The sequence below is a fragment of the Cygnus olor genome, chromosome Z (assembly GCF_009769625.2).
Source record: "Cygnus olor isolate bCygOlo1 chromosome Z, bCygOlo1.pri.v2, whole genome shotgun sequence".
Classification (NCBI taxonomy): Eukaryota; Metazoa; Chordata; class Aves; order Anseriformes; family Anatidae; genus Cygnus; species Cygnus olor.
The window spans coordinates 11,399,909-11,424,159 of NC_049198.1; the positions used below are offsets into that span (position 1 = coordinate 11,399,909).

At 38.2% G+C, this 24,251-nt stretch overlaps 1 protein-coding gene across 1 annotated transcript; it reads left to right on the forward strand.

Moving 5' to 3' along the window:
* Positions 1-23: 23 nt before the first annotated feature.
* SUB1 (SUB1 regulator of transcription) lies at positions 24-12,656 on the forward strand. Its single transcript, XM_040541004.1, has 5 exons — positions 24-157; positions 2,061-2,133; positions 3,732-3,851; positions 9,768-9,876; positions 12,331-12,656. The coding sequence occupies exons 2-5, from the start codon at positions 2,062-2,064 to the stop codon at positions 12,408-12,410; spliced, it is 381 nt and encodes a 126-aa protein (XP_040396938.1). The 5' UTR covers positions 24-157; position 2,061; the 3' UTR covers positions 12,411-12,656.
* Positions 12,657-24,251: the final 11,595 nt, after the last annotated feature.

The following is a 24,251-nucleotide window of genomic DNA, read 5'->3' on the forward strand; positions in this document are numbered from 1 at the left end:
AACAACGCGCCGCGTCCCCTTTAAACACCCCCTCCCCTCCTCTCTCCTCCCCTCCCCCCCCCCGCCCCTTCACGTGGTGCGGAGCAAGGGCGGGGATCCCGCGGTGCGTCACTTCCGTTCCTCTAGCGGTGCAGCGGAGCCCAGCGCGGAGCAGGACGTGAGTCTTGGGGTTTCCCCCCCCTCCCCCCCGGCGCCCCGCCGCCATTTTGTACGCCCCCCGCACCCCCCCCCCTCCTCCTCCGGTTCCTCGCTGACGGAGGCTCGGCGCCTCCCGGGCGGCTCGGGGCGGCCGTGCGGCGGCGCTTCCCCCTCCGCCGCCTCCTCCTCCTCCTCCTCCTCGTCCTCCTTTCCTCGAGTGCCCGCTGCGCCCCGCGGGAGGGCTGCCCCGGCGGGGAGCGGGCCGGGGGCGGGAGGAGGAGCTGGCGCTGAGGAGAAACTGCCATGTTGGGGGGGCAACGAGGGTGCGAGCCAGGGAGAAAATGGCGGCAGGGAACCGCCCGGCTCCGTTACCCCCCTGCCCCTGCGCCGGGATCGCAGCCTGCCCGCGGACGACCCCCGACCCTTTTTGTGTTTTTATTTTTTTTTTTGGGCTGGTTTTGCTGTTTTTCGCCGTTGATGAGCCGCAGCCCCCTTCTACCGCCCTGCCTCCCGCAGGGCCGGGGCTGGCCTTGCCCGCGCCTCCCCCCTCTTCGGGCCTTCGCCCCCTGCCTCCGGGGGCAAGGAGAGACGTGGGGAGGAAAATGGCGGCTGGGATCCACCTACCGGTGCTCCCAGCTCATCCCGGCTCCTCTTTCTCTTCTCCCTTCCCTTAGCCCTCCCGTGGTCTGTCTCATTCTGCCCTCGTTCTCCCCAGTGCTGCGGTGTCGCCTCGCCCTCTGCCTGCCAGCCTCTCCCCAGGGGGTACCGCCATCCCCTCCATTTCTCTTTCCTCCAATTTCCACTTCCAGCCTTCCTCCATATTGTCGCTCTCTCATCTTAATGCGGATTGCAATCTCTGTCTGTAGCCCCTGACCCTGGATTATCAGTCTCATTCGGCCCCTTGATTTCATGCCGTTGCTGTGCTTGGCTTTGCCTTGTCCCATTCCAGCTCTCCTCTGCCTCCATTCTGTAGCGTGGTTTGTTAGCTCCTACGTACGGTGTTTCATTTTCAGTGTTACAGCTTCTATCATTGTGCTCCAAGCTATTACGACAGAACTTGCCCCACTTTAGAACCACATGGAGCCATTAGCATTATTCAGACTCCATTTTTACCTGCGTACATGGTTTATTTGACCACAAGTTCGTTTAAAAACACCCCTTTCCCTTTACTGAGATCCGCTTCTCTAATATTTTTTTTAGTCTTCCATAGTTTGAGTTTTATATTCAATTTCTCTGTGATGGTTATTTTTATTTTGAAAGAACTATTTATTTGTCACAAAGAGTTTCTAGTAGCAGGCAAGGTCTTCAGCTGCTATATCTAACCACATGTTTGCATAGTAAAGAGATGTAGAAACACACCTGGCAGCAAGCATTCAAGGAAAGTTGAATGTCCGCTTGTCTGGCAAGTGAATAGACCGTAGTGACTGATGTGTTAAAGCTGCAGTAGAAATATTAATTGCAGTACTGTAGTTCATTGTAACTAAGGTGTTTTTTCAGACTTTCCTATTACTGAGGGGAAGCTCATCTTAGTGTATGGTGATTATACAGCTCTTGCTGGCTTATTCAACTAGGCGAAATGCCTGTATAAGAATATAGATAATGCTCTGGCCTTAATAGTTTATGAATGTGGCATTGAGAATTCAAGCTAAGGATAGCAGTGTGCAGTATTTTTGAAAAAAAGTCCCTTTCTGAACAGTTTGGAAACCAAGATGCTGCATTTAAGGCTGTTGCAGCAAAAAAGGGAATAGGGAATGGTGTTTGAGATTGCGTGAACAGTTTATTAAAGCTTATATGAAAAGGCAGGAAAATTTAGGAGGATTTCGAATAAGGTGAAGCTTTACAAACAGGTTTGAAGATTGCTTTCCAGATATAATGGGATGTATTTCTTGTAAAGTGTTCTCATGCTATCTTTTTCTTTGTAGAATGCCTAAGTCAAAGGAACTTGTGTCTTCAAGCTCATCTGCCAGTGATTCAGATAGTGAAGTTGACAAAAAGGTGAAAATTATATGCGGTTCATTACTACTGTAATAACTTCTATGTGGCAAAGTGCATGTCGTTCCATATGATTTGTTAAACACTTGAGGAAAAAAAAAGCAGGGTTAGGGCTTGGGTAGATAAGAGGTTTTTGGCTTGCAGTAAACTTTTTTCTTAAGTTGCATTTTGTTTTATACCATATTTTCTATATGGCGTATCTAGACACAAGCTTTCTGTAATTCTTTCTTGTTTTGTGGCAAGAGGTAGATTTTGGTATAAGCAGCCCCTTGTGGCAAGAATTTGGACTATTTTTGAGAGACACCCCCCCCCTCTTTCATTCTGGTGTCTGGATACCTTGCAAGTCCAAAGTCAAAACCTCCACCTGCCTGGTTATCCCCCTACCACTTGCTTATCTTGTTTACATGTTCTTTTTCTGTTTCAGATTTTCTATTACTCTCTGCTAGTTTCTTACTTAAAAGCTGGGCCAACCTGGGTGTCTTTGAGCTGATTAATTTTTAAATGTTAACTGCTTTTAAATGCATATATCAAATGTTCCCAGTTATTTTTATTTCATTTGTAAGTTTTTGTTGGTGTACCAGTCATTATGAACAAAAACTGAGTACAACAGTGAATTACCTTTTTTAGAAACACTAGGTGGTAATGATGCATCAGGTCTTTTAATGTTGTATGTGAAAAAAACTAGTTTGCTTTACTGAATTGATTCAAATGTGACTTAGTTGCAATAAGCAAATTAGGAATTCTGTCAAATAAAAATATCAGAGAAAATGGTCAGGTGATGGCTTTTTGGTAGGGAAATGTATTCCGGAGAAGTTGTACTCAAACCGTTTGCTTCAGTGGGTATAAGGTTTTTTTTTTCTGACAACCTACCATATTTGTTGCAACCATTTCTCTTTGAAAGAGGTTACCCACAATATGGTTCTAGCAGGTGAAACTAACTTTTAGTATCTCTGTATCACTGTTTTCTTGGTGGGAGGGAGATGGGCTGGGAGAGTATGCTTACCATATAAATATTGATAGAGTAACTTCGTAGCACCTGCAAGTAATCTGATTTACAGGTAATACCATCTGAATGTTTTAAAAATATATTTATCATGCTATAGACAAAGATGGGACCCTGATAATAAAGAAAAAAATTTTCCCCAGATAGAGGTGACTTCCAGATCCTTTCTTTATTATCTCAATTTTTCATTTTCAATTTCTTAATTTTTCATTTTTTTAGAAGTTGGTAGCTGTCCTGCATTTTTTGTTGTTTTCAGAAGAAAGGAATGTGAAACTTCCATCAGACTTAATTTTTTTAATTAGAACTATTGGACTGATAATATTGCTGCGCAAAAAGAGTAGGCTTTTTGAAATGCATTTTGATCTGACTCTCTTTAAAGCCAGAGTATTATTGTAAACTTCACTGGGAACAGAATTAGACTCATTTGGAGATTTTTTTTGAAATTCCAGTGTAAATTGTACAGTACTGGAGGCCTGCCATCACAAAAGGAAGGTGATACAGTGTGTAGTAGTAGTTTGTAGCCTCTAATGGAAGCTTTTTTTGTAACTAACAGTTGCAAGGTGTGGTTCATGCATTTCTATTTTACTCTTGCTCCAAGGCGAAGCGGAAAAAGCAAGCAGCTCCAGAAAAGCCTGTAAAGAAACAAAAGACGGGTGAGAGTTCAAAAGGTGCCGCTTCTTCTAAGCAAAGCAGTAACAGAGATGAGAATATGTTTCAGGTAAAATTGATGATTCTTTTAAAGCCTGGTTAAAGTAGCATGTTACATCATATTCAATATGTTTTGAGGTGGTATGAATGTTGTGGTAGTGTAGAGCCTAGTTTCCTGAAGCCCTGGTCAAAGAGAGTTGTGATGCTGTGGTACAGATGAGGTACTCAAAAAACATTTCCAGGTTTCAGTAGAGGAAAAGAATCTGAGTTGTGGCAATTGATCTAACTGTCCCTCGTGGTCTTTGTCCATGGTAACTTTCTAGATAATCATTTCGTCTGTAAATACAGCACTCATCTTGAATATACTGTAAATATTAAATCAGGACAGTCTCTGGGTGGGAATATTTTTAACCAGGGCTCTTGAAAGAAAGGTTTTTGGAAAACAAAGTATGGACTCTTCATTCCTATTTAGCTAAGTGTCCTGGTTTCAGGTAGGACAGAGTTAATTTTCCTCCTAGTAGCTGGCAGGGTGCTATGTTTTGGATTAGAATGAGAAGAGCGCTGATAACATGCTGATGTTTTAATTGTTGTAGAGCAGTGCTTACACCAAGCCAAGGACTTTTCAGCCTCTCTCTGTCCTGCTAGCGAGCAGGCTAGGGATGCAGCAGAAGCTGGGAGGGGACAGACCCAGGACAGCTGACCCCAACTGGCCAAAGGGGTATTCCATACCATCTGACGTCATGCTGAACAATATATAGGGGTGGCTAGCCGGGGTGGAGGGGTGGCCGGCTGCTCGGGGATAGGCTGGGCATCGGTCAACGGGTGGTGAGCAATTGCATTGTGCATCACTTATTTTGTACACATTATTATTATTATTATTATTATTATTATTATTATTATTCTTTTCCCTGTCTTAATAAACTGTCTTTATCTCAACTCACAGACTTCACTTTCCCGTTTCTCTCCCCCATCCCGGAGAGGGAGGGGGGAGGGTGAGCGAACGGCTGTGTGGTGTTTGGCTGCCAGCCGGGCTAAACCACAACACTAGGTCAGTGGCATCTTGACTCCTGTCTTATAAGACGGTGTCTTGGAATAGGTTTCGCTTGTTTATTTTGTGATGCAGGTTTTTCTCACTGAACATTCAAAAAGACTGTAAGATCGTCTGAATGTAGATCTTTTCCTTTTCAGCAAGATGCATTTATGAGCTCAAGGCGTATGGTTCTTGGGGTTAGCTGAAGCAGTAGCAGTGTGTACTGCAATGTGAGAAAAATCTCAAATAATTTTATTCAGACAGGATCTTCTGTGAAGCTATTTCATTTGCGATTGCAATGGCGGGCGTCCTGTCAATTTAGTAAACAAATCATAACTTTAATTTATTCCCTACTACCCGACGCCTGATCACCTCCCCTGTTTCCTCATTGGCTGAGTACTACAGGTTCACAAGCTACTCGATGCTCCTCTATACCATATATGTACAATTTTTTTTTCAACCTTTTAATTTCTCCTTTTTCCCTTTCTTTTCCCCTTTCCTATGTTTTGAGAACGTGTGATCTTTGTTTTACTGTTCTCACACTGCTCATCCTGCTTTTGTCAAGCTTCCACCTTATTTTGGAACAGTGAGGCCTTCTACTGTCCACTTACCTGCTTAGCATTTCTCCCTGCTACGACTACACAACTACCTTGGAATACAGAAAATTAGTTCTCTACTGCAAAAACACAACTTAGTTTCTTACATGCAAGCTGTGCAAGAATTTATGTAGCTTTGAATTGCCTGTTTTAGGGAAGTGGGTCAAGAGTTAATATCTGTGACTAGGTGGCTTGTTAAGGGCAGGGAAAAACTAAAGAATTAGTGTACGTAAGAACTTAAGTTTGTGAAAGGGCATGGGAAGGATGTCTAATAAGATGATCCAAATCTTGGGTAAGGCAAAAGAAATGGCGGCTTTGGGCTGTAGGTGTGCAAAGGAATATGGCAAAAAAAAAATCTCTTCAAGAAATAAGATCTGCGTGACTGATTATGTAATACAGGGCAGTTACTCTTGATGTTATCGGTCCTTACATTGTTTATCATGTATAGTTGGAGGGAGGGCTTCGATTGACATCACCGTGTTAATGGTTGTACTTGACCGTTAATGTGTCCTAAACCTTTGGTCTCTGCCTGCCTTTTAGTTACTCAACAGCAAATATTTTTTAGATTGCTTATTCTGTTATGTGAAGCATTGTGTTTTTTTTTTATGCTACATCAGCTTAATGTGCCTTAACTAAGGTGCAACTGTTTCACTGTAGAAATAGCATTGCTGGTCAATGGTTACTTCCTCTCTCTCCCCTGTACCTGTGATAGCATGCTAGAAGCTCTGGTTGCATTTTAATTTTTTTTAGGTACTTTTTTTTTTTGTTTTGGGGCTATTAATAATACTGCAAACCTCCTTTCTGTTTCCCTGTGACAGTAAAATTATCTCTGATGTGCAAGTGAATTTGCACAGATGTGGCTTGAATTGATACTGATAGAAATTGGTCAGTGAAGCATTCATAGGATAGTCAGAAGTTTTATAATGTCCATATTGTGTGTAGGAGTGGCAGCAAATGATGTGAAACTTAGTGACTTAATGTTTTAAGCCTCAGGCTGTGTTCTGGAAGTATACAGCTTCACTTAAAGTAGAGGTCTTTGTGACTGCTGTATTCAGAAGATTCAGCATTTTTGTCAAGGTCTAGGTCTTTTTTTTCTTTTAAAGCAGATGTTGGTGTAACTATTCTTGAAACTCATTAAGAGTAGAATTAATCTAAGTAGTAGAGAATTATTTCAGTATGAGACCAAGTGTATCTTATTTACATGTCTTGGCCTTTTTAGGCTTAATAGGTAGCCTAGTATACTTTGGAATTTGTTAAAGGCACAATTGGAGTGCAGAAGTTTATCTTGTTGCAATTTGTGACACTGCTAGAGGTCTTAAGGAGAAGCTTTGTTCATGTTAATGTTGAAGGGTTCAGGGTTCGTGCAGTAGATTCCTATCTGTGGCTTCAAGCCCATGTAAGCTCTGCATCGTGTGCTTTGGTTAGTTTGAGAAAAATCATGTCATCTTATCCAAATCAGGCATAGGTAGGTTTGTTAATGCTGTCTGGATACAGTATTAATGACAGTCCAGAATGGAGCCACACTACACAAGGTATTTCACAGAATTTATTATTTCAGTTTGTGCGAACTTTGCCCACACTCTCATTCTTTTTAGAAAGTTAAGTTGTATTTACTTTTTGACTTGTGAGAAATAAGTTCATCAGCTTCATGGTGTAAAGTCTTTACTTATCATAGGTTCCTGAAGATAAATATATAAGCTTATGATGCTCTCTAGAGGTGATTGATCGTGGAAATAATGAATAGTGTTGCATTGGTAACCACCTCAGTTTCAGAATTAATGTTCTGAATCTAATCTGTCCTGCAGAGCTCAGCTGTTTACAGAACCTTGCATTCTAGGGGTTTATGTTATTTTACTGTGCTTCTTCTAACACTATACGTATAGTTACCAGCTAAGATAGAAGGCTGCCTTTTGGCAATTTCTACTTTCACAGTGTGTATGCAGTTTAAAAGCAACCGGCACTTTAGAGGGAAAATGTAGATAAATATACTTGGTGAAACTCATACAGGAAGTCAGATAAGTGTCTTTGAAAGTAACCTAAGCATTTCAGTGCATTTTATTCTAAGTAATGGAAACCTGGAAATAGTATCTTTGACTTAATAGAATAGTGTATCTAAAGAGTTGTGATATTTAATAAAAAAGCATATTAGCTTGTGTATGAAGGTTGAGCAGCATTAACTGCCCTGCTTTAAAGCAATACAACCCTTGGAACACTACAGTGATTATAGTGTTATATCCAGTGAAGTTATTCTAGTACTATCAGCTGCTGTGTGGAAAAAAAGTTATTTAGAAATGACTCGGTGCCAGAATTGCAGGTATCGGGACCTTAAGAAAAACCAGTTTACTTGGGTAAATCTAGATTTTGGTTGATTTTAACATTTGTTGCTAATTAGAACTGTATGTTAGAAACCAGTATTAAAGCTTTTAGCAGTGACAACTGTTTTGCATAAAGTTCAACTAAACGTTCTGAATTTAACATGAGCATTCAGAGGAAACGTAGACAGAGGCATGAAGCCTTTCAGCACTTTCATTTGGACCTGTTTCCAGTTAAGGTTGATTTACTGGCTAAATAATGCGTGCTTTATATTCTTGCACCCATGTCTTACTGTAGTTGAATTAAGATATGTAGTCTTTATATTCAAATCCTCAACCCTTTTACTGTACTTGCATCTCTAATCTGCTGTATTGTATCAGATTTTATTTCTTAGAGCAAATCTGGAATTACTTGGCAACGCACTAGTGGTCTTTGATAGACCTGGGATAAAAAGATGTTCTGGAGTACTAGTACTTGAAGGAGACCTAAGCCACTTGAAGTCGGTGAAGTGTTATAGTGTAAAACCAAGAAATGTTGTATATGCAGACTACTTAGGATATCCTTTGCCAGCAGTGCTGACAGATATGGCCATGTTACCAAGTTAAGTCTGAAAGAACTCAGCTGCTCTGACATCATAGCTTATTTTTGTGTTGTATTTGTAGTGCTGTGGAAGTATTTAATAAATCACAAAATACTATTGTGAACTGTAAACTCATGTTCGTTTTAAAGGCTACTTTGAAGTAAGAAAAAAGCTTCATGCTTACGGTATATAAAGGTGTTCCAATTGTTTTAAAATTAATTTTGGAGATAATTCAACAGGGTCTGCATAAGAAGAAAAATGTCTTTAACTAAACATAAAGCACACTTGTTTACATCTATTTTATGAAGTAACAGCTTAGACTTAAACATCTGTGGATGACTTTAACTGATATAAGAGTTCATGTTTTCTGGTCAGACTTGAAGCTAGTAAGACGTGTTTTATCCCCTGTTAAATTATGTCAGTGCATCAGTTAAGGAAATTTGATATTCTTAATAAAGCTGTTTTACTTTTTCTGTTTTAAAATTGTTTGCTTTAGGATGTGTTCTTTGTTCAGGAACTGTATCCGGAAAGTACATACAGAACTCTAAGCATTTCTTAAATTAATTGCTTCATTTTCATTATCTAGTTTCTGATTCTCAAATTCACATACATTGAATTGGTGTGAATAAATATGTTATCAAATGTGGGAAAAAATTAATAAGGCTAAATGTATAGTGTGGTGCAGTGCGCTATGCTTCCCCCTCTGCTCTCAACCCCCTCAAAAAAAAAAAAGGCCTCAAAATTCAGTTAAGTTGTTGTGGTACAGAAATTCCCGAAGCATCATTTTTAACAAAGACAATTTCATGCCATGGTACACGCTGGTAAACTTTGAAAGTTTTGGTTTTTTTTGGAACATACGGTTACAAGTGAGAAATTTTTACCCTCTGTTCCAATGAAGTACCGAGAGGATTTGAAAACAGGTGTGGGGCCACTTGGTCGTTTCCTTTCATTTTCCATCTGTATTTGCTTTGTTTTAAACAAACCAACCAAATACCACTAAGACTACTCTAGAAATTGTGCTTTTCTTGTGTGAATATCTCAGTGCTTTTTTTTTTGTAGATAGGAAATGTACTCAAATTTAGATTTGGTAATAGAGCTCCCTCTTTCTTTGTTTAGAACTGCTGTTAACAAAGATGGTTATAATACAGGTAATAAAAAACAAAAGTAAATTAGTGGCTTTTGTAAGAATTCAATTTGATAAGAATATAGGTATTTCTATTCTATGAGAGCCGCTTCTGCAAAAAAAAGTATTGAATGCTCAACTGGTTTAAGTCCTTCATCCATTTATATTGTCATTACCTATTAGCCTACTGACTACTCTGGATTAAGCTCTTGATCTAGTTGTTTCTCTCATGTCTAAAATAAGCTGCAGTGGGTAATGTCACATGTCTGAGTCTAATACTGTTTGGAAAAGTGAATGGTGTAATATATAAAATACCTAAAAGGTCCTTCTATGTGTTTTGACAGATTGGCAAAATGAGGTATGTCAGTGTTCGTGACTTTAAAGGGAAAGTCTTAATTGATATTAGAGAATATTGGATGGATCAAGAAGGTGAAATGAAGCCAGGCAGAAAAGGTATTGTTCTGCTTCATCTTATTTTGTATTAAAACATTGCCTGCAATTTATTGGAAAACTGTGTACCAGATTTTTATACTTTGTTACTGCATGGTATTGTAAGAGTAATATTTTTGTTTTAACAGATGATTAGTTTTATCTGTTCATTATAAACAAAAGCGAAGCGGTTTTGTTGGCCTGAGTCTGTTTTTCTAAATGGATCCTGCATAATTAATGGAAACAAGGCATCGGGTACAAGCAAATTTATTATGGGAGCTATAAATCTAACCATACTTTTTCTCCCCTGTTGATTAACTGAATTAACTCAATTTCTCGCCTATGTTACAGTCAGATTTTCTTATTTCTAATATGACTGAAAAGGCTTGGGTTTAGTTGGTATACAATGTTAAATTATTTAAAACAATTGTGTTCTTCATTTTTATCAAATCTCAAATTAAAATAATAGAAATATTTCATATGACTAATTTTTTTGGAAAAAAATATTTTAATTGAGGTGAGAATACTTGAAGTGCTTGAGTTTTAGTACTTTGTGTCTGTCTAATCTGCAACACAACATAAGCCTTTAAACCATTAATTGCTACTCCCACACCTAATTTTTATGTCATCCTTTCACTTAACTGTTTTTGGAACTTGGGCCATCTGCAAGATGAGGATGAGTTGATAGTTGCTTTCCTTAATGTCATTTGGTTGTTTAGAAAAGCTTACTTTACTCATTTTTCACATTATGCAAAGGAAAGAGGTAAGTGTGAAACATTCTGTTCTGAAGATTAAAGGTATTTATATTTTTATGATGTGTCCAGGAGCAGCACAGTGAATAGATATTTGGAAAGCTTGAGAATTTTCAACATCTCATAGATAACCACTGACAGTAGGTTTGTATGAGCAGAGTATTATGGGCGCCTTATAAGAAAATTTATTTTTTGGATGTGCTGCTGCTGTCTAACAAAAAAAAAAAAAAGACTTTGATGTTTGAAGACTAAACTGGTGTATTTTGAGGTGGAAATTAAAAGCACATCAATCAAAAGCTTGAGTGGGAAACAACAGTGAGACTTGGTGGGCAGGCAAAGTGATGATCAATCTCTATGATATAGATGGAAATGTTTATCATTGAGGCAAACAGGACGGCATTTTATTAGGATAATGCTAATAATGTGATAGCATGAGTGTTTAATATTCCAGTGATGCATTTACGAGCTGCTTACGAAGCTATGCTGCAAACAATATAAACAATTGTAATTTTATAATAAAAAAGAAGAAAAAATTCCAACAGGAGTTGCTTTGTCAGATTATTTCAAATAGCAGCTCTAAATTCATGTCTGCGTACAGTTCATATAGTATGTTGTTCAGGGGCAACTCGATGACATTTGGTCCCCCAGTAATGGTTAGCATGCCTGGTATAACTGTTTTCAAAATAAATCTTCCACCTAAAGACTGGTGGGAAAACTGGCTAGAAGAGTGACAATGCGGAGTGTTTGCTGCTTAAAATAACAGTACTCTGGTAAAACACTGGTGGTAGAAGAGGGGGGGAAAAAGGCAATGAGTCCCAAAGATGGAATTCATAGTTTCACCTGTTTTCAGGTCCTGCTCCACCTACAGGGAGAAAGCAATGAAAGAAGCCTGATCACTGAGGGGGGAGAAAGGGGGTAAATAGTAGAAGAGCCTGGCTGGAGAGAGTGAGAGGTAGGCCTGTGAGTCTGTACTTACATAGAGTTGGCATAAAGATTAGTGGAAGAAGGAGGAGGCTAATACGTAAAAGGAAATGTGCCTGGACTGAAGCTTGAAGAAGTAAAAATTCAGAACTGAGGAGATGGTTTCTGGGGTACTGAGCGATTATTGATTGAATGTCACAAGAATCTGTAGTGATATTGAAGTTTAAAAACAATAACAAAAAAAAAATCCTTCCATGTTAGTTTGTGAGTGCTAGGGAATAGAATAGAGTATCTCTAAAATGTTACTTATAGCATATGTAATTCACAGTGGTTTAAGACATGCCCCCCCCCATTTTTCTCTTCACAAGAGAGAAAAAAAAACCATAAAAAACCAGACGTATAGTACATCAAAAATACTTAGTTCAGTCTACAGAGGTATTTGGCTTTTAGCAGCCAACTGAAATAGGTTTGGTTTCCCATCTCATCTCATTTTGTGCTGCCTCCTATGAGGGCGAGAGCTCTCTTTCCCTTACTGTGTTTCACAAAACACTTGTGAATGAATGTTGTATTGTACCCGTTTTCTTTGTAAGGTAAACCTGTTCAGACCTGGGCTAAAGGTCTAAACTGAAGGGTTCTAAGTGAGTAGTTTAACCATGCAGCTGAGACTTGTTAGTACACGTGATGTAGCCCAAGCATTAAGAGTTGTGACAGTATTTGTGTGTGAAATCAGTCTTGGTTGAAAGTATGCAAGATCCTGATAACAATTCTCTTTTTGTACTAAGTATTTGTTTTTAATACATTTCAGGTATTTCTTTAAATCCAGAACAGTGGAACCAGCTGAAGGAACAGATTTCTGATATTGATGATGCAGTAAGAAAACTGTAAAGACAGCCATACAGAAATCTTTATCATTTTTGTTGGTTTAAGCAGTCTTTTTACATTGGCTTTTGTTTTCTAAAATATTGTTTTCGAAGCTATTGTATATTTGGATTGCAAAACAATTTGTAAGATGAATACTTTTTTTATGTGCATTAAAAGTGTATTCTGAGTGAGGCTATTTGTGTATACTTTACTAAAAAGAAATGTGTTGCTTTCAACTCATGGTGTAAAATAAACAAATCAAGTAATATGTAAAGCATAGTTGTTATGGCCTTTTGATTGAAGACATTTGTTGATAAGGCCATCTATTGGCTTTAGGCTTTGTTTCAGTTTAGTTAACAGTTTGTTTTCTAAGGAGATTTTAAAAATGTCTCCATTTACTTTTTGTTTGTTTCATACCCTTTGGTATTGCCCTCAGCTTTCTGCTTTAAAACTTGATACAAGCAGTGAATACCTGGTAAAAACACATTTTTGTAGATAATTTTAAATACTGTATTTGCTAATTTTCCCTATTTATTCAGATGTAAACAGTCCTGAGTATATAGACTTTTTTGCATTGTTTGCATGGAGTGTTATGCTAAACAGTAACACTTTAACACCACCCACACAGTCTGTTCCCATTTTTATATAGCTTGCTTGTCTTAGAAAATACAATTAGCCTTTATTCATGGACCCTAGTTTCTAGAGTGTGATGCATAAACTTTTACAGTAATAGACATATACCTCAGAGTAAGGTAGCGTTTAAAAGCTCCAAACTTTGTTATTGTTTAGGCACACTTTTCAATCTTTGCATTAAATTAATTCTTGAACACATACTGAATAGTTATTCCATCGAAAATAGCAGTTAACCTGCTTTTGTAGGGCTTTTGTTTGAGAGCACTGTTTAAACAATAGTGCTTAAAATAAGCTGTAACACAGGTTAAACAGTCATACAGGGTTAAAATTGCTTCAGCCAGACTATCAGGCTATCATGCTTTTGCCCTGACCACCCTGTCTGACCAAACCATTTGGCTTGCCTTGCGTGCATTACATGTGCACAACTGGTTCTTCTTTTGTATAGAAAGTATGTAGTGCTTACAGTGGAGCACTGGTACCTAGTGGATCCACAAGTAATGAACTTTGCTTGTCTACCAACGTACATTCTGAGGAGAGAAGCCTGTGTCCAGTGGATGTTCTATTAGACTAGATGTCTCAGCTGAAGGGAGATCTTGGTAGGCATCATGAGGCTATGGAAAGAAGAACGAATATGTTCAAGTAGGACTTAGAGAGCGAACGGGCAGTCTGCTAGAGAAATGGCTAAAGCTCAAAGTTAGCTGACATAATAACTACAGTGAAGAAGCTTAACATTAGCAGAAATGGAGAAGAGTTCATTTTATGACATAATTAATAGAAAGAAGATGATGAAACAACTTCATGAAAACTGTCATTTCAAGGCTATGTAGTACTAAGTAGTGAATGTACAATTTATTGGTTCAGCTGTAACTTTCCCATTTGATGGTAAATTTAAATATTTTTAAATTTTGTATAGATAAACAGGATTTACTGTTTAATTGTGGGATATCTTAATATAATTGCTTATATTGCAGACATACTTGGAAGTCCTGTTCTGCTAAGTGCCATACACAGACTGTTCCTGTGCTGCAAAGTTTATAATTCAATACAAATGATACATGAAGGGTGAGGGAAGGTGACCTCATCAAATTAAGTATATATTGTTTAACTTAAATACTGTATTAGATACTTCCATCTACTTTTTAACTTACGGATTCTTGAGATAGTTCGAAGTTAAGATCTGGTTTTGTGTAGCTCAGGAAATGCGAGTTTCAGAGCTATGAAAAAGTTGAATAGAAGAGGAAGAGATGTGTTGTGGTAGCAGATGTTTTTGGGCACAACTTCGAGTGGTGTTTAGGGACACTTGGACCAAACAGTATAAATGAAATATTTGCTAAAATTTCTCAGATTAGTAGATCAGTGAATCAAATAAATTGCTTTAGATCATTATTGACAGTTTCTAGATCTTTTTTATTTGCAGCATGTTTTTTGCATTTTTTCCTTTTAAATCTGACTGCAACCAGATTTCAACTGTTTACCTCAAAACTTCCATGTGGCTACTTTAAAATGCATAAGTGCATGATTATCATAATAGTAGGAACATTATCCTCAATTAGATTACTGTGGTAGTAGGTCATTGGATGGCAGTTGTAATATCAGAGTACAATATAATTGTGTTCAGGAAGGTGGAAAATTAAATTCATTCATTTTGGGAGGGTAAGTGGAAAAAGTTTTACTATAGTGATTAGTTCTATTGTGGAAACTGATGGTAGAGATGTTCAAATAAATCAGTATTTGTTAATCAAGAGCTAATATTTCTTATAGATAACCCCCTTACTGAATTTGTGGAGATAAGTACTGGAGCTGTTTATCCCATTTTACTTGGTAAAATTTGGGGCCGTTTGATTTTACTTAGCTTGTGTGTTTGGAAAATAGTTTTCCATCTGATGGGTATATATTCCTGCCTGTAATACTGATTGAAATATATTTTACTTGCGCTGGTCTTAACATCTGCATGTCCTACAAAAAAGGTAACTAGATAAACTAGTCAGTGTCACAAATGAGCTCCAAATAGAACCTGAATTGTGAGGGAGTTCTTTGCACCTCAGCTGACTGATGGTTAGTTGACATAAATTTGACACATTCAGTGTTATTTTGAGATTAACGGTTGTGATTTGTCATGTGTTGTCTATGGCTGTAGTTTTTCTGATTTGAGATAAGAAAATTCTTTTTTTTTTAATACAGATTATTTTCTTGCAGAAAAAATGGTAGTTAGGATACATGTAGAAGTGTCCATGGAAGAAAACTGCATGTATGAAAAAGACTGTAATATGAGATGAAAATAAACGCTGTTGGCTTTCCCACTGAAGTTGCAAAAGAAAGATACATTTGGTTCTTGATATTTATGCAGGGCATATTAGCAATATGTTTTATAATTTATACCTACTATGGAGCATAGGAGGAAACATACATCAGAGTTAGAGTAGCCAAAGTACCATGTGTGCTAAATCAAACTGTTATGTATGATGTTGCTCTTATGTAGAGACGTTCATATTGAAATTAAACAAATGCAGTACTGAGTTTGATATTTCTGTTAAAGGAAATGCCCCAGTTACGTATTTCTTATGTGATCTGTTAGTAAAAAAAAAATAAAAAAAATTGTAATTCTGGTAACTCAAATGTCATATTGTTAACATGTGGAATGTTTAATGTTTTGTTCTGGTGGTATCTACTACAGAGGCCACTGGAAATATGAGCCCTCCAACTGTAATTCTCTTAATGTTCAAATAAAAAGTAGTTAAATGGCATATGTGTAATAACAGTTTGAACACCTGGAAATAAATGAAGACTTCTGTTGACATAGTGTTATTTTTAATAGAAACTTAGCTGCACTATTTTTTTCTTAAGCTGTTATGAAAAATGCTGTTTGTTTCTTGCAACTGTTGTAATTTGGAATTTTGAACACTTAATCATCTTGTACTTGGTCTGTGTTTGTGGGTGGTGGGGTTTGATAGGCTCAGAAGGATAGAAGATTTACTTTTGGACAGTTGTTTTTTACTCAGAGGTGTAGAGGTACTGGCACGGGCTGCCCAGGGAAGCTGTGGATGCCCCATCCCTGGCAGTGTTCAAGGCCAGGCTGGATGCGGCTTTGAGCAACCTGGTCTGGTGGGAAGTGTCCCTGCCCATGGCAGGGGGCTGGAACTGGGTGATCTCTAAGGTCCCTTTAAACCCATACCATTCTGTGATTCTGTGTCTTTTGAATTTGGAAGTAGCAGGTAGAAACTCATTTTCAAATACCAAACTGAAGGGCTTGAAAAGTGGAGATTTTTTGATCTGACAATAATCCAATTCTTTCACTGTAGACTGGATAGGAAAAGGCTGCTCACCCATTTTTTTAATCACTGGTCATAATTTGGTTAGCGTAGGATCTTTTAGGAAGGATGTTTGTTTTTTGAGTGCTTGCTGTGATTGATTTATAGGGAATTAATTTATCTGATCGTAGCCTTGAACCAAACAGATGTTTTAAAAGTAATTTTGATTAGTTCAGCACTACATGGCCACAGAAGCAGAAACGAGTGTGGCTTAAAGGGAAGAAACACAAATTGAGGTTGATAGAAGATTCTCCATCTACATGTTTCCCATTTCTGTCTTCCCCTTATTGATAGGATCCATTTTTGACTATAGTTTTGACTATAGCTCTGGTTGACTAAAGTATGGAAGAGCAATCTGATAGGCAATATTTTCCTGCTATGAGCCAAGTCCTTTTGTCCCATGTTCTCAAGTTTACATATGTAAAAGTGTGAAGATACCTGCAAAAGAACTGAAATAAGTGGCACTTAGCTCAGTGATAGTTTTTCGGGGAATCTTAAATAATGCTCTTTTGTGAGCAGAGGGACATACCATCAGTTTTGGTGATAATTTAAGGCTGAGAACTTGGTGACAGAGCTGTTCCCTTGGTATGACACTTACTGCTTAATTTGGTCTTCATTGTACTTCCTTTCGGCTTTGAATGAATCCATATGCTCATCATTGATGCAATGAAGAATGAGGAAGGAAATGAGGTTGAGATGAATAGTCAAATTTTAAAAGTATTTTTGTCCTTCATGAGGAGGTAGGCTCTCAAAATGCTAAAGATGAATAGATCTTGCTGTGAAACTGCAAAAGCTAGAGGAACAACCAGAACGTTCTTAGAAATCTGTAGGTATAGTATACCTAGATACCTTAAGGCTAAACAAAAACATTTTATGCTTCTTTGGCCACCTTGCTTAATAGACTACTGTTAGGTGTCAGTTCACTTTGGCAGGAGTTAATGAGGTAAAACCTGCTGAAGTGAAGAAATGGTAAGATTTTACATAACACTGTTAATTGTGTTGCATAGAGAGTAGCTATGGAAAGAATAACTTTTTCACACCTTAAGAACTTTAACGTTTTCTGTTGTCTGCTTTCACTGATAGGATAATGTATCAGAATAATTCTTGGGGCTGTTGAAAATAAAGCCGGATTCTTCTCACAAATGGAAAGACAAGTTCTGTTCACTAAAATACCATGTAACGTGTAGGGGAGAGGTGAATTACATTGAATATTAAGAACAAACTTGAGATTGATGTGATATGAACAGCTAAATGAATTTGAAGCTTAACTGGTATATAGCAATCAAACTTTGCAGTCTTGTCATGGTGCTGATTTTATGTAGTCTTGTAAGCTTTTTGATAGCCCCCTGAATGTGAAATGCCCTTACAGAGCTTCCAGAGCCCTGTTCTGTTTCCTCTTTGCTGTTAGCCATCCGTTAGGAAAGGGAACTGTAGTGGTCAGAGATCAGAGTAGGTGACTTTGGAGGTCTCTTCCAACCTAGATGATTCTGTGATTCTTTTGCATTTCTCCTATTTGTGCTCAGACTGGAAGCATCTTTCCATCTCTTGGACCAGTTAAGCATCTCTGGCTACTGTCATTGCAAGACAAGTATTTTTAACAATTGCCTGTATATACCTACAAAAGCAGCATGATAATAGTTTGCAAGAGCTGCTGCCATTACTAACACAGGCCAATTAACGATCATAGGTCAACGCTGTTTTTTAGTGTTGTGATAATGCAACTATTTTAAGTATGCTTTAATCTTGCTAACTAGTCAACTCACATACATATATCCTGAAGGAAATAATTTTCTTTGTACTAGCTTGGATTATTGTGTACAGTGAAAGTACTGTACAAATGCTTTTTCCTTCAAGTGATTATTAACAACTTGAAAAATGCTACAGTGAGAGAGTTCATGTGGTAAAAATGGATATCACCTGGATATTGTCTCCTTGTAAGGAAGGGCATTTTTAACTGCAAATGCTTAATGTAAAGAAAACTGAAAAGTTCCTGAAGTTCTGTGTGGAAAAAGAGTAGCAATTACAATGTAAAGACTACCCTCCTGTTCCTATGTAGGGACAAGCAGACAAACTAACATTGTTCAAGGATTTCTTTGTTACTTTGCCTGCTTGTCCCTATGTATACCATTTTTCTTTTCATTCATGTTTTTGACATTTTTAGTTTTTATTTTTTAGAGATTTGTCAGTGTTGTGTACTCCTGTTTAAGTAGTAGAACTGTTCTTCCTGACTCTGTTGCTCTCTGAGATTGTGATAGGGAAAGTGTGTGTATCTTTTTCTCATTTTGACACATCTGTTAATGTTACTGCTTCACAGTAATGTGCCTTTTATCTATCAGAAAAAGTTCCAGTAACCAGTGGATGTTTGTGGCTTGTCTATTAAAGTGTTTGGGGACAAACATTTTTGTTTTGGGAAATAATTTTTTTGTAAATAAATCATCTAGCTCTTATCCCTTCTCATGCTATAAACTTATTCATGCCTTGGTATTTTAATTTTGTCACTGTTTTGCTGGAAACATGATCCATCCCCCCCCTCCCCCCCCCGTGATCACTACAGGGTTTCCAACTTTTTTTTTTAAACATGCTGTTGTTACAGCTTTTGAAAATTAACTTGTTAAATTCAGAGTTGGATGCATTCCTTCAGAGATTTTGTTAGATATTTAGATTACCTTGATGGAGGTTGTTTGCTCTGTAGTCTTAGCACCTGTTGAAAAGAGAAGTGTCTGCCAGGACTATAACATTGCGAGCTTGACAAGCCTTGTGAAAAGGTGAGGAGGGGGAGTTGTGTAGCTAAAAATTGAGATTTTATGAACTTCTTCAGGTCTTCCTCCAGAAATAACATTTTTGTCAATTGGAAGGCAAAATCTATAACCCAGTGTTTTGTGCATTTTTAAATAAAGCTCAAATTTGAAATCACTGCTCTTGAAACACAAGTTCATCAGATACATCCTTTTGTTATACAGCATTTTTCTAAAAGCTGTAATAATTTTTTGAGAAATCTGTCTAGATGAACACTGTTTAGAACTGTAAACCTACACCATTATATGATTTTTTGATTTTTTTGTGCTTTTGACACTTGGAAGCTCTCATGTTACTCAGTAGGTAAATTTCTATGCGTTTTATGAGAACTTAGAGCCTTCTACAGATGGAGATTTTATCCTTGGCTGAAGGAAGAGACCTGTTACGTCCTCATATGGAAGTTCTTGGACAGAGTCTCACTTAAGGCAATAGTGACCTAAACTAAATCAGTCATTGCTAAAAGCTTTAGTATTAGCAGTCTGCTATGTTAATGAAGGGCACAACTGACATTTTTTTTTTTAGTTTTTGGTGTATTTATTCTATTAAAGTCAAATTTATTTAGCTTTTTATAATTAAGCATTCTATTTTGTGTGGTTTTGTCTTCAAAAGAGTTGAGACTAGGTACATATAGCAATAAATTTATAATTCCACAATCTATATGTAGTTTGGATAAGTTTCCAGTTCTGTTTTGTATCTGGTTACATTTCTGCTTGAGACAGATTGCTGATGTACTTCTGCAGGCATCATCTGTACAGCATTTAGGATGGGAGTCAGGGTGCAAGGTAAGCTAATACTGTTCTGATGCCAAACACTGCTTTTTTTCTCTATTATGGATCTTTTTATGCAACATATATGGAAACGTTATGTGTAATGAAGTGGAATAAAAAAAAATCAAATCACTGCCTTTTCTTTTACAAGTGTACAAGCTTTGAATTAGAAAACTTTTATATAAAAGTTCGACTACCCCTTGGTTAATCTTCAAGAGTGTTTTATTTCAGAGACATGAGACTTTCGGGGGAGACAATGAGTAAAAAGGTCACTGCAAGTATTTTTGTAGAAGACTTAAAATTTTCCATGTGTGCAGCCCATGATAGTCCTAGTCCTGTATTGCTGGGTTGGAGTCCTTCGTTCTGAAAGTATTTCTAAACCTCCTAGATACTTTCTGTACTTTGCTTGGACTTTAAAGGTCAACCTCTTCTATGTTTTATAGAGGACTGTTGTGAAAAGAATAAGGTTTGAAGCTAGCTCAGAGAGTATTAGGTTGTAATGGCAAATGTAGTTTTGCTTGTTTGAGTTTTCTGTACTGCTGGTTGCCAATTGCACAGAGGAAGTTGGATCATTTAGAAATGAAACATTTGCGGGAGTGCTTTTCTTCACTACTTGACACATTAACCTTTGCTCAATGCTTTGACTTGGTGGGACAAGGATTTGAGTCATTGTTTTCAATGTAATAAGCTGAAGTTAAAAACACTGTCTTAAATAACTCCCTCTTACTGTGTTAATGATGGGGTTGGGGATATTAGAAAACAGTTGTCTTCAGCCTTCAGGAAAAATGTTCCTGTGTCAGTTCCATTTGATGTCCTAATTACCCGATATTTTGCAGATACATTTTTGTCTTGGTATGACTACTTTGAGCAATATGTTCAAACAAGACAATGCTCATTGTGCAAGATATTTAGAATAACATGTTTACAGTTGCTAAGAATTTTGTTTCAGCCTATCGGAACTCTGCCAGAGCATTGAGATGAAAAGCAGTACAGATCATGCTGACCACATACTGCCTCTATTGCCTTTGCATTTCATTATTTCAGACACCACTGAGCTGTTAATGCTATAAAATATATGAAAATTTGAGGGGTCCTTCGCAAATGCGTAAAGATGAATTACTGTAAGTGAGCTTCTTGGCTTGTCCTCTGACAAGATGGGGTCTGTTCATACTTGTTCTTCTGGTATTGGAATATGCTATTTTTTGTGACATAAAATTCATCTCTTTACTACAAAAAAAAATTCCTGAATGATCAGCAATCTTACTATGGTCCTACCTTTTGTAATTCTCCCTAAAGTACCTTTCACCCCTGTCAGCTTCTCACAGTGTGGTTGGGCATATCTCCTGGGATATTGGTAGCAGCTGCAGTAGTGCCTTTGAGATCTTCCTCGTCTGCTTTTGTACCTGTTTATCTGCAGTACTCTGTGACACCTGGAAAAAGGAGAATAGCCTTCCACCAAAGTCTGCTCTGAAACGAGGCAAGGTACTGCTGTGAGGTTCAGCAGTGGTCTTTGGACTCTTCTTGATAGGGTTAAAAAAAAAAAAAAGTAAAATAACAGCTGTATGAAGTGTGTCTGTAGAACAGTAACTTGTTTCCAGAAAGCATGTGCCTATCATTGCTTGAAAATAGCAGAACTCTATTTCCGTCATGAGGAAGGCTGACTTGCTCATCTCTGGAGTATTTTACTTCTGCAACAGGTAAGATGAAGGATCAACCTATATTCTATCAACAAATGCTCTAATAACCAACACTCAGGGAATTTCAGATTGGCTTGTTTATCTCTGACCAAACCATCCCACAGTTCAGCATATGAATATATGCATGGCTTTTCAGTCTTACACTAGAAAATGTAAATGCCCTGCACAAGTAAGGGGTCTGTTCTTGCTTCTTACTGTATCAGGAGGCGACTGCAGTGTGGGAGTAGTGTATGTGCAGTGCTGTTTGTTTGGAAGTGCATCTATTTAGATTTTTCCTATATTCTGGCAGTTAAAGTGAGAAGAGCTACAGTTCTGGGCCAAAATGAGTTCCACTCAAATGTGTTTGCAGAACTTTCTTAGTTCTGAAAAAAAAAAAGGGGGGGGGGGGGGGGGGGGGGGAGGTCATCCTAGTGCAGAGCTATTTGCTTTGTAGCCTTTAGGTCTCAACAAAAAGTTAAATGTCCAGACAAAGCTGGACAAGGCACTAATCTTTGTTGTCCTGGCTGGGTTTCATCCTTCTCTTCTCCATGAAGAGAAGCTGTCTTGGTGTCTCAGTGTCCCAGTTTCTTTCAGGTGTGTTGGTGTATGGGTAACATAGGACCCTTCAACCTGCAAAGTCTCCACCCTGCTCAAACAGAGGTGGCAATGCTCTAGTGCAGAGCCACCCAGCAGCCCATTAGCTGACACTGAAAAGTAGTTGGGGTAGGGTATTTATCTTATGTGCCTCACTCATGCTCATCTGATTTGACAATTTTCAAGCACCTGATATTTCTGGGAAAGGGTGGTCACTCCAGCCCCATCTGGCTGCAGTATTGACCCCATCAGCTTTTAGTTGTCTGGCTTCCTAATTTCTTTATCCTGTAGTAATTTTCATTTACAAAATGGAACGAATAGCATTTTTCCTCTTTCCTTGCCATTAAAAAAATAAAAAAATTGTCATCTCTGTAGAACTAGGATGCATTTTCATTGAATAGTTCATGACTAGGTGGGATGTGACACTGCCAGCTGAAGACTCTTATCACTAGACGGTAAGAAATTCAGGTAGATGCACACAGCAATAGCTTTGAGCTGCAAAGACATGTATGAGCAGAGCCGGCCACTAGATGTCAGTATTATTTTAAGTATTACCAGCTGAGGGACCACTTGTCAGTTCCTGCTTAAAACGCGCTGATGTGAAGTTGATTTTTTGACCGAGTAGTAGGAGTTGCATTGTATGTTTAGGTTCAGAGTCAGTAATTAATAGCTGTTTTTGTGGGTTCATTCTACTGAAACAATGGGCTGTGCACAAGACTTGGTAGCTAGTATGAAGAGACTACTGGCAGTTATATTTGTGAAATGTTCAGTGAAACCCATGTTGCTAGCAGCATACCAGGGTGAGTTTTCCAACTTCGCACATTTTAGTCCTCAGAAAGACATCATTACCTGCTAAAATAGCTAAGAAAAAGTGATATTTAATAATAAGATATCTGAAGTTCAGTTGTGTTTGTATTCAGTTGTGGATCCATCAGAGAGATGGGGGAGACTGCAGCCCCTGCCTGAGCAGCTTCCTACCAGCAGAAATGCTTTTGCACCACAGGGTCCTCAGCAAAGCTGAAAAACTTGTGTGCAAATTAGGGCTCCATCTTATGGGGTGGTGTTGGCTCAACCTTTGTAGAGGCTCCCTGATGCAGAAAAGATAGTCCCATTCATCTCTCCATTGCTCTTCATATTCTATTCATAGAATATATATTCATATGCTATTCATATCTTCTTCTGTTAATTTGACAGAACAAATAACGCAGCTGGAACAAAAGAGGAGTTTTCTTTTGGGGAGGTGACTCCTCTCTGATCAGACAAATGACCAAGCCAGCATCAAGAGTGAGACAGTACAGCCAGGGCAGGAGGGAAGGAAGGCAAAGGGGTGACTCTTTGACAGATATGAGTCATTAGGTTTTTCCTCATTTCTGTTTGCTGTCTTTGCCCGTGCAGCACAATATCAACCTGTCCCATACAAGCCTTAACTTCCACCCTATTTTGCTCCTTTTACTTTTCATGTCTATTCCATTTTTGCCTTATGCCGTGGTAGAGCTCTGCAAGTGTCGTCTGCTGCTCTCTACTCTGTGCCAGTTTTCTTGTTCCCCTTATTTCACCAATCTACCTCTTCATTCAAATCATTCTTAAATATTTTCTTTCTCTGTATTTCCCACAGTAACTGATTTGTGAAAGTGCGATTAACTCTTTCTGTATTTCTTACTGGCTCATACAGTTTCTTCATCGCAGTCATTGGGTTTGTGTTGGCAGATCTCTTTATCCATTTGACATTAGGAGTTTGAGAGGACTTAAGAATTGGCTGGAACAAATGGCAGAGGGCCTGCAACTGTAAATCCGTTAGGACAAGGGCCCTCTGGTAAAGAAGGGCTTTACAACTAATAAAGAATAACATGATAATAGCTAATCTAAGGCTCTGCTTCATGTCAGTGTTGAAACTACTTCTGCTGACTTGCAAAAGACATATAAACTCTTCATTTTTGGTGTACTGTTACAGTTTCTGTGCTGCATAGTTACTACACAGTTCATTTTAAGTGGTTTATAATATTTTGTATTTTATGTGGGCTTTTGAATGCCTCTTCTAGGCAGATCTTTTGCTGAACACTTATTTTAACAATTAGTATTATTCACTCAGGG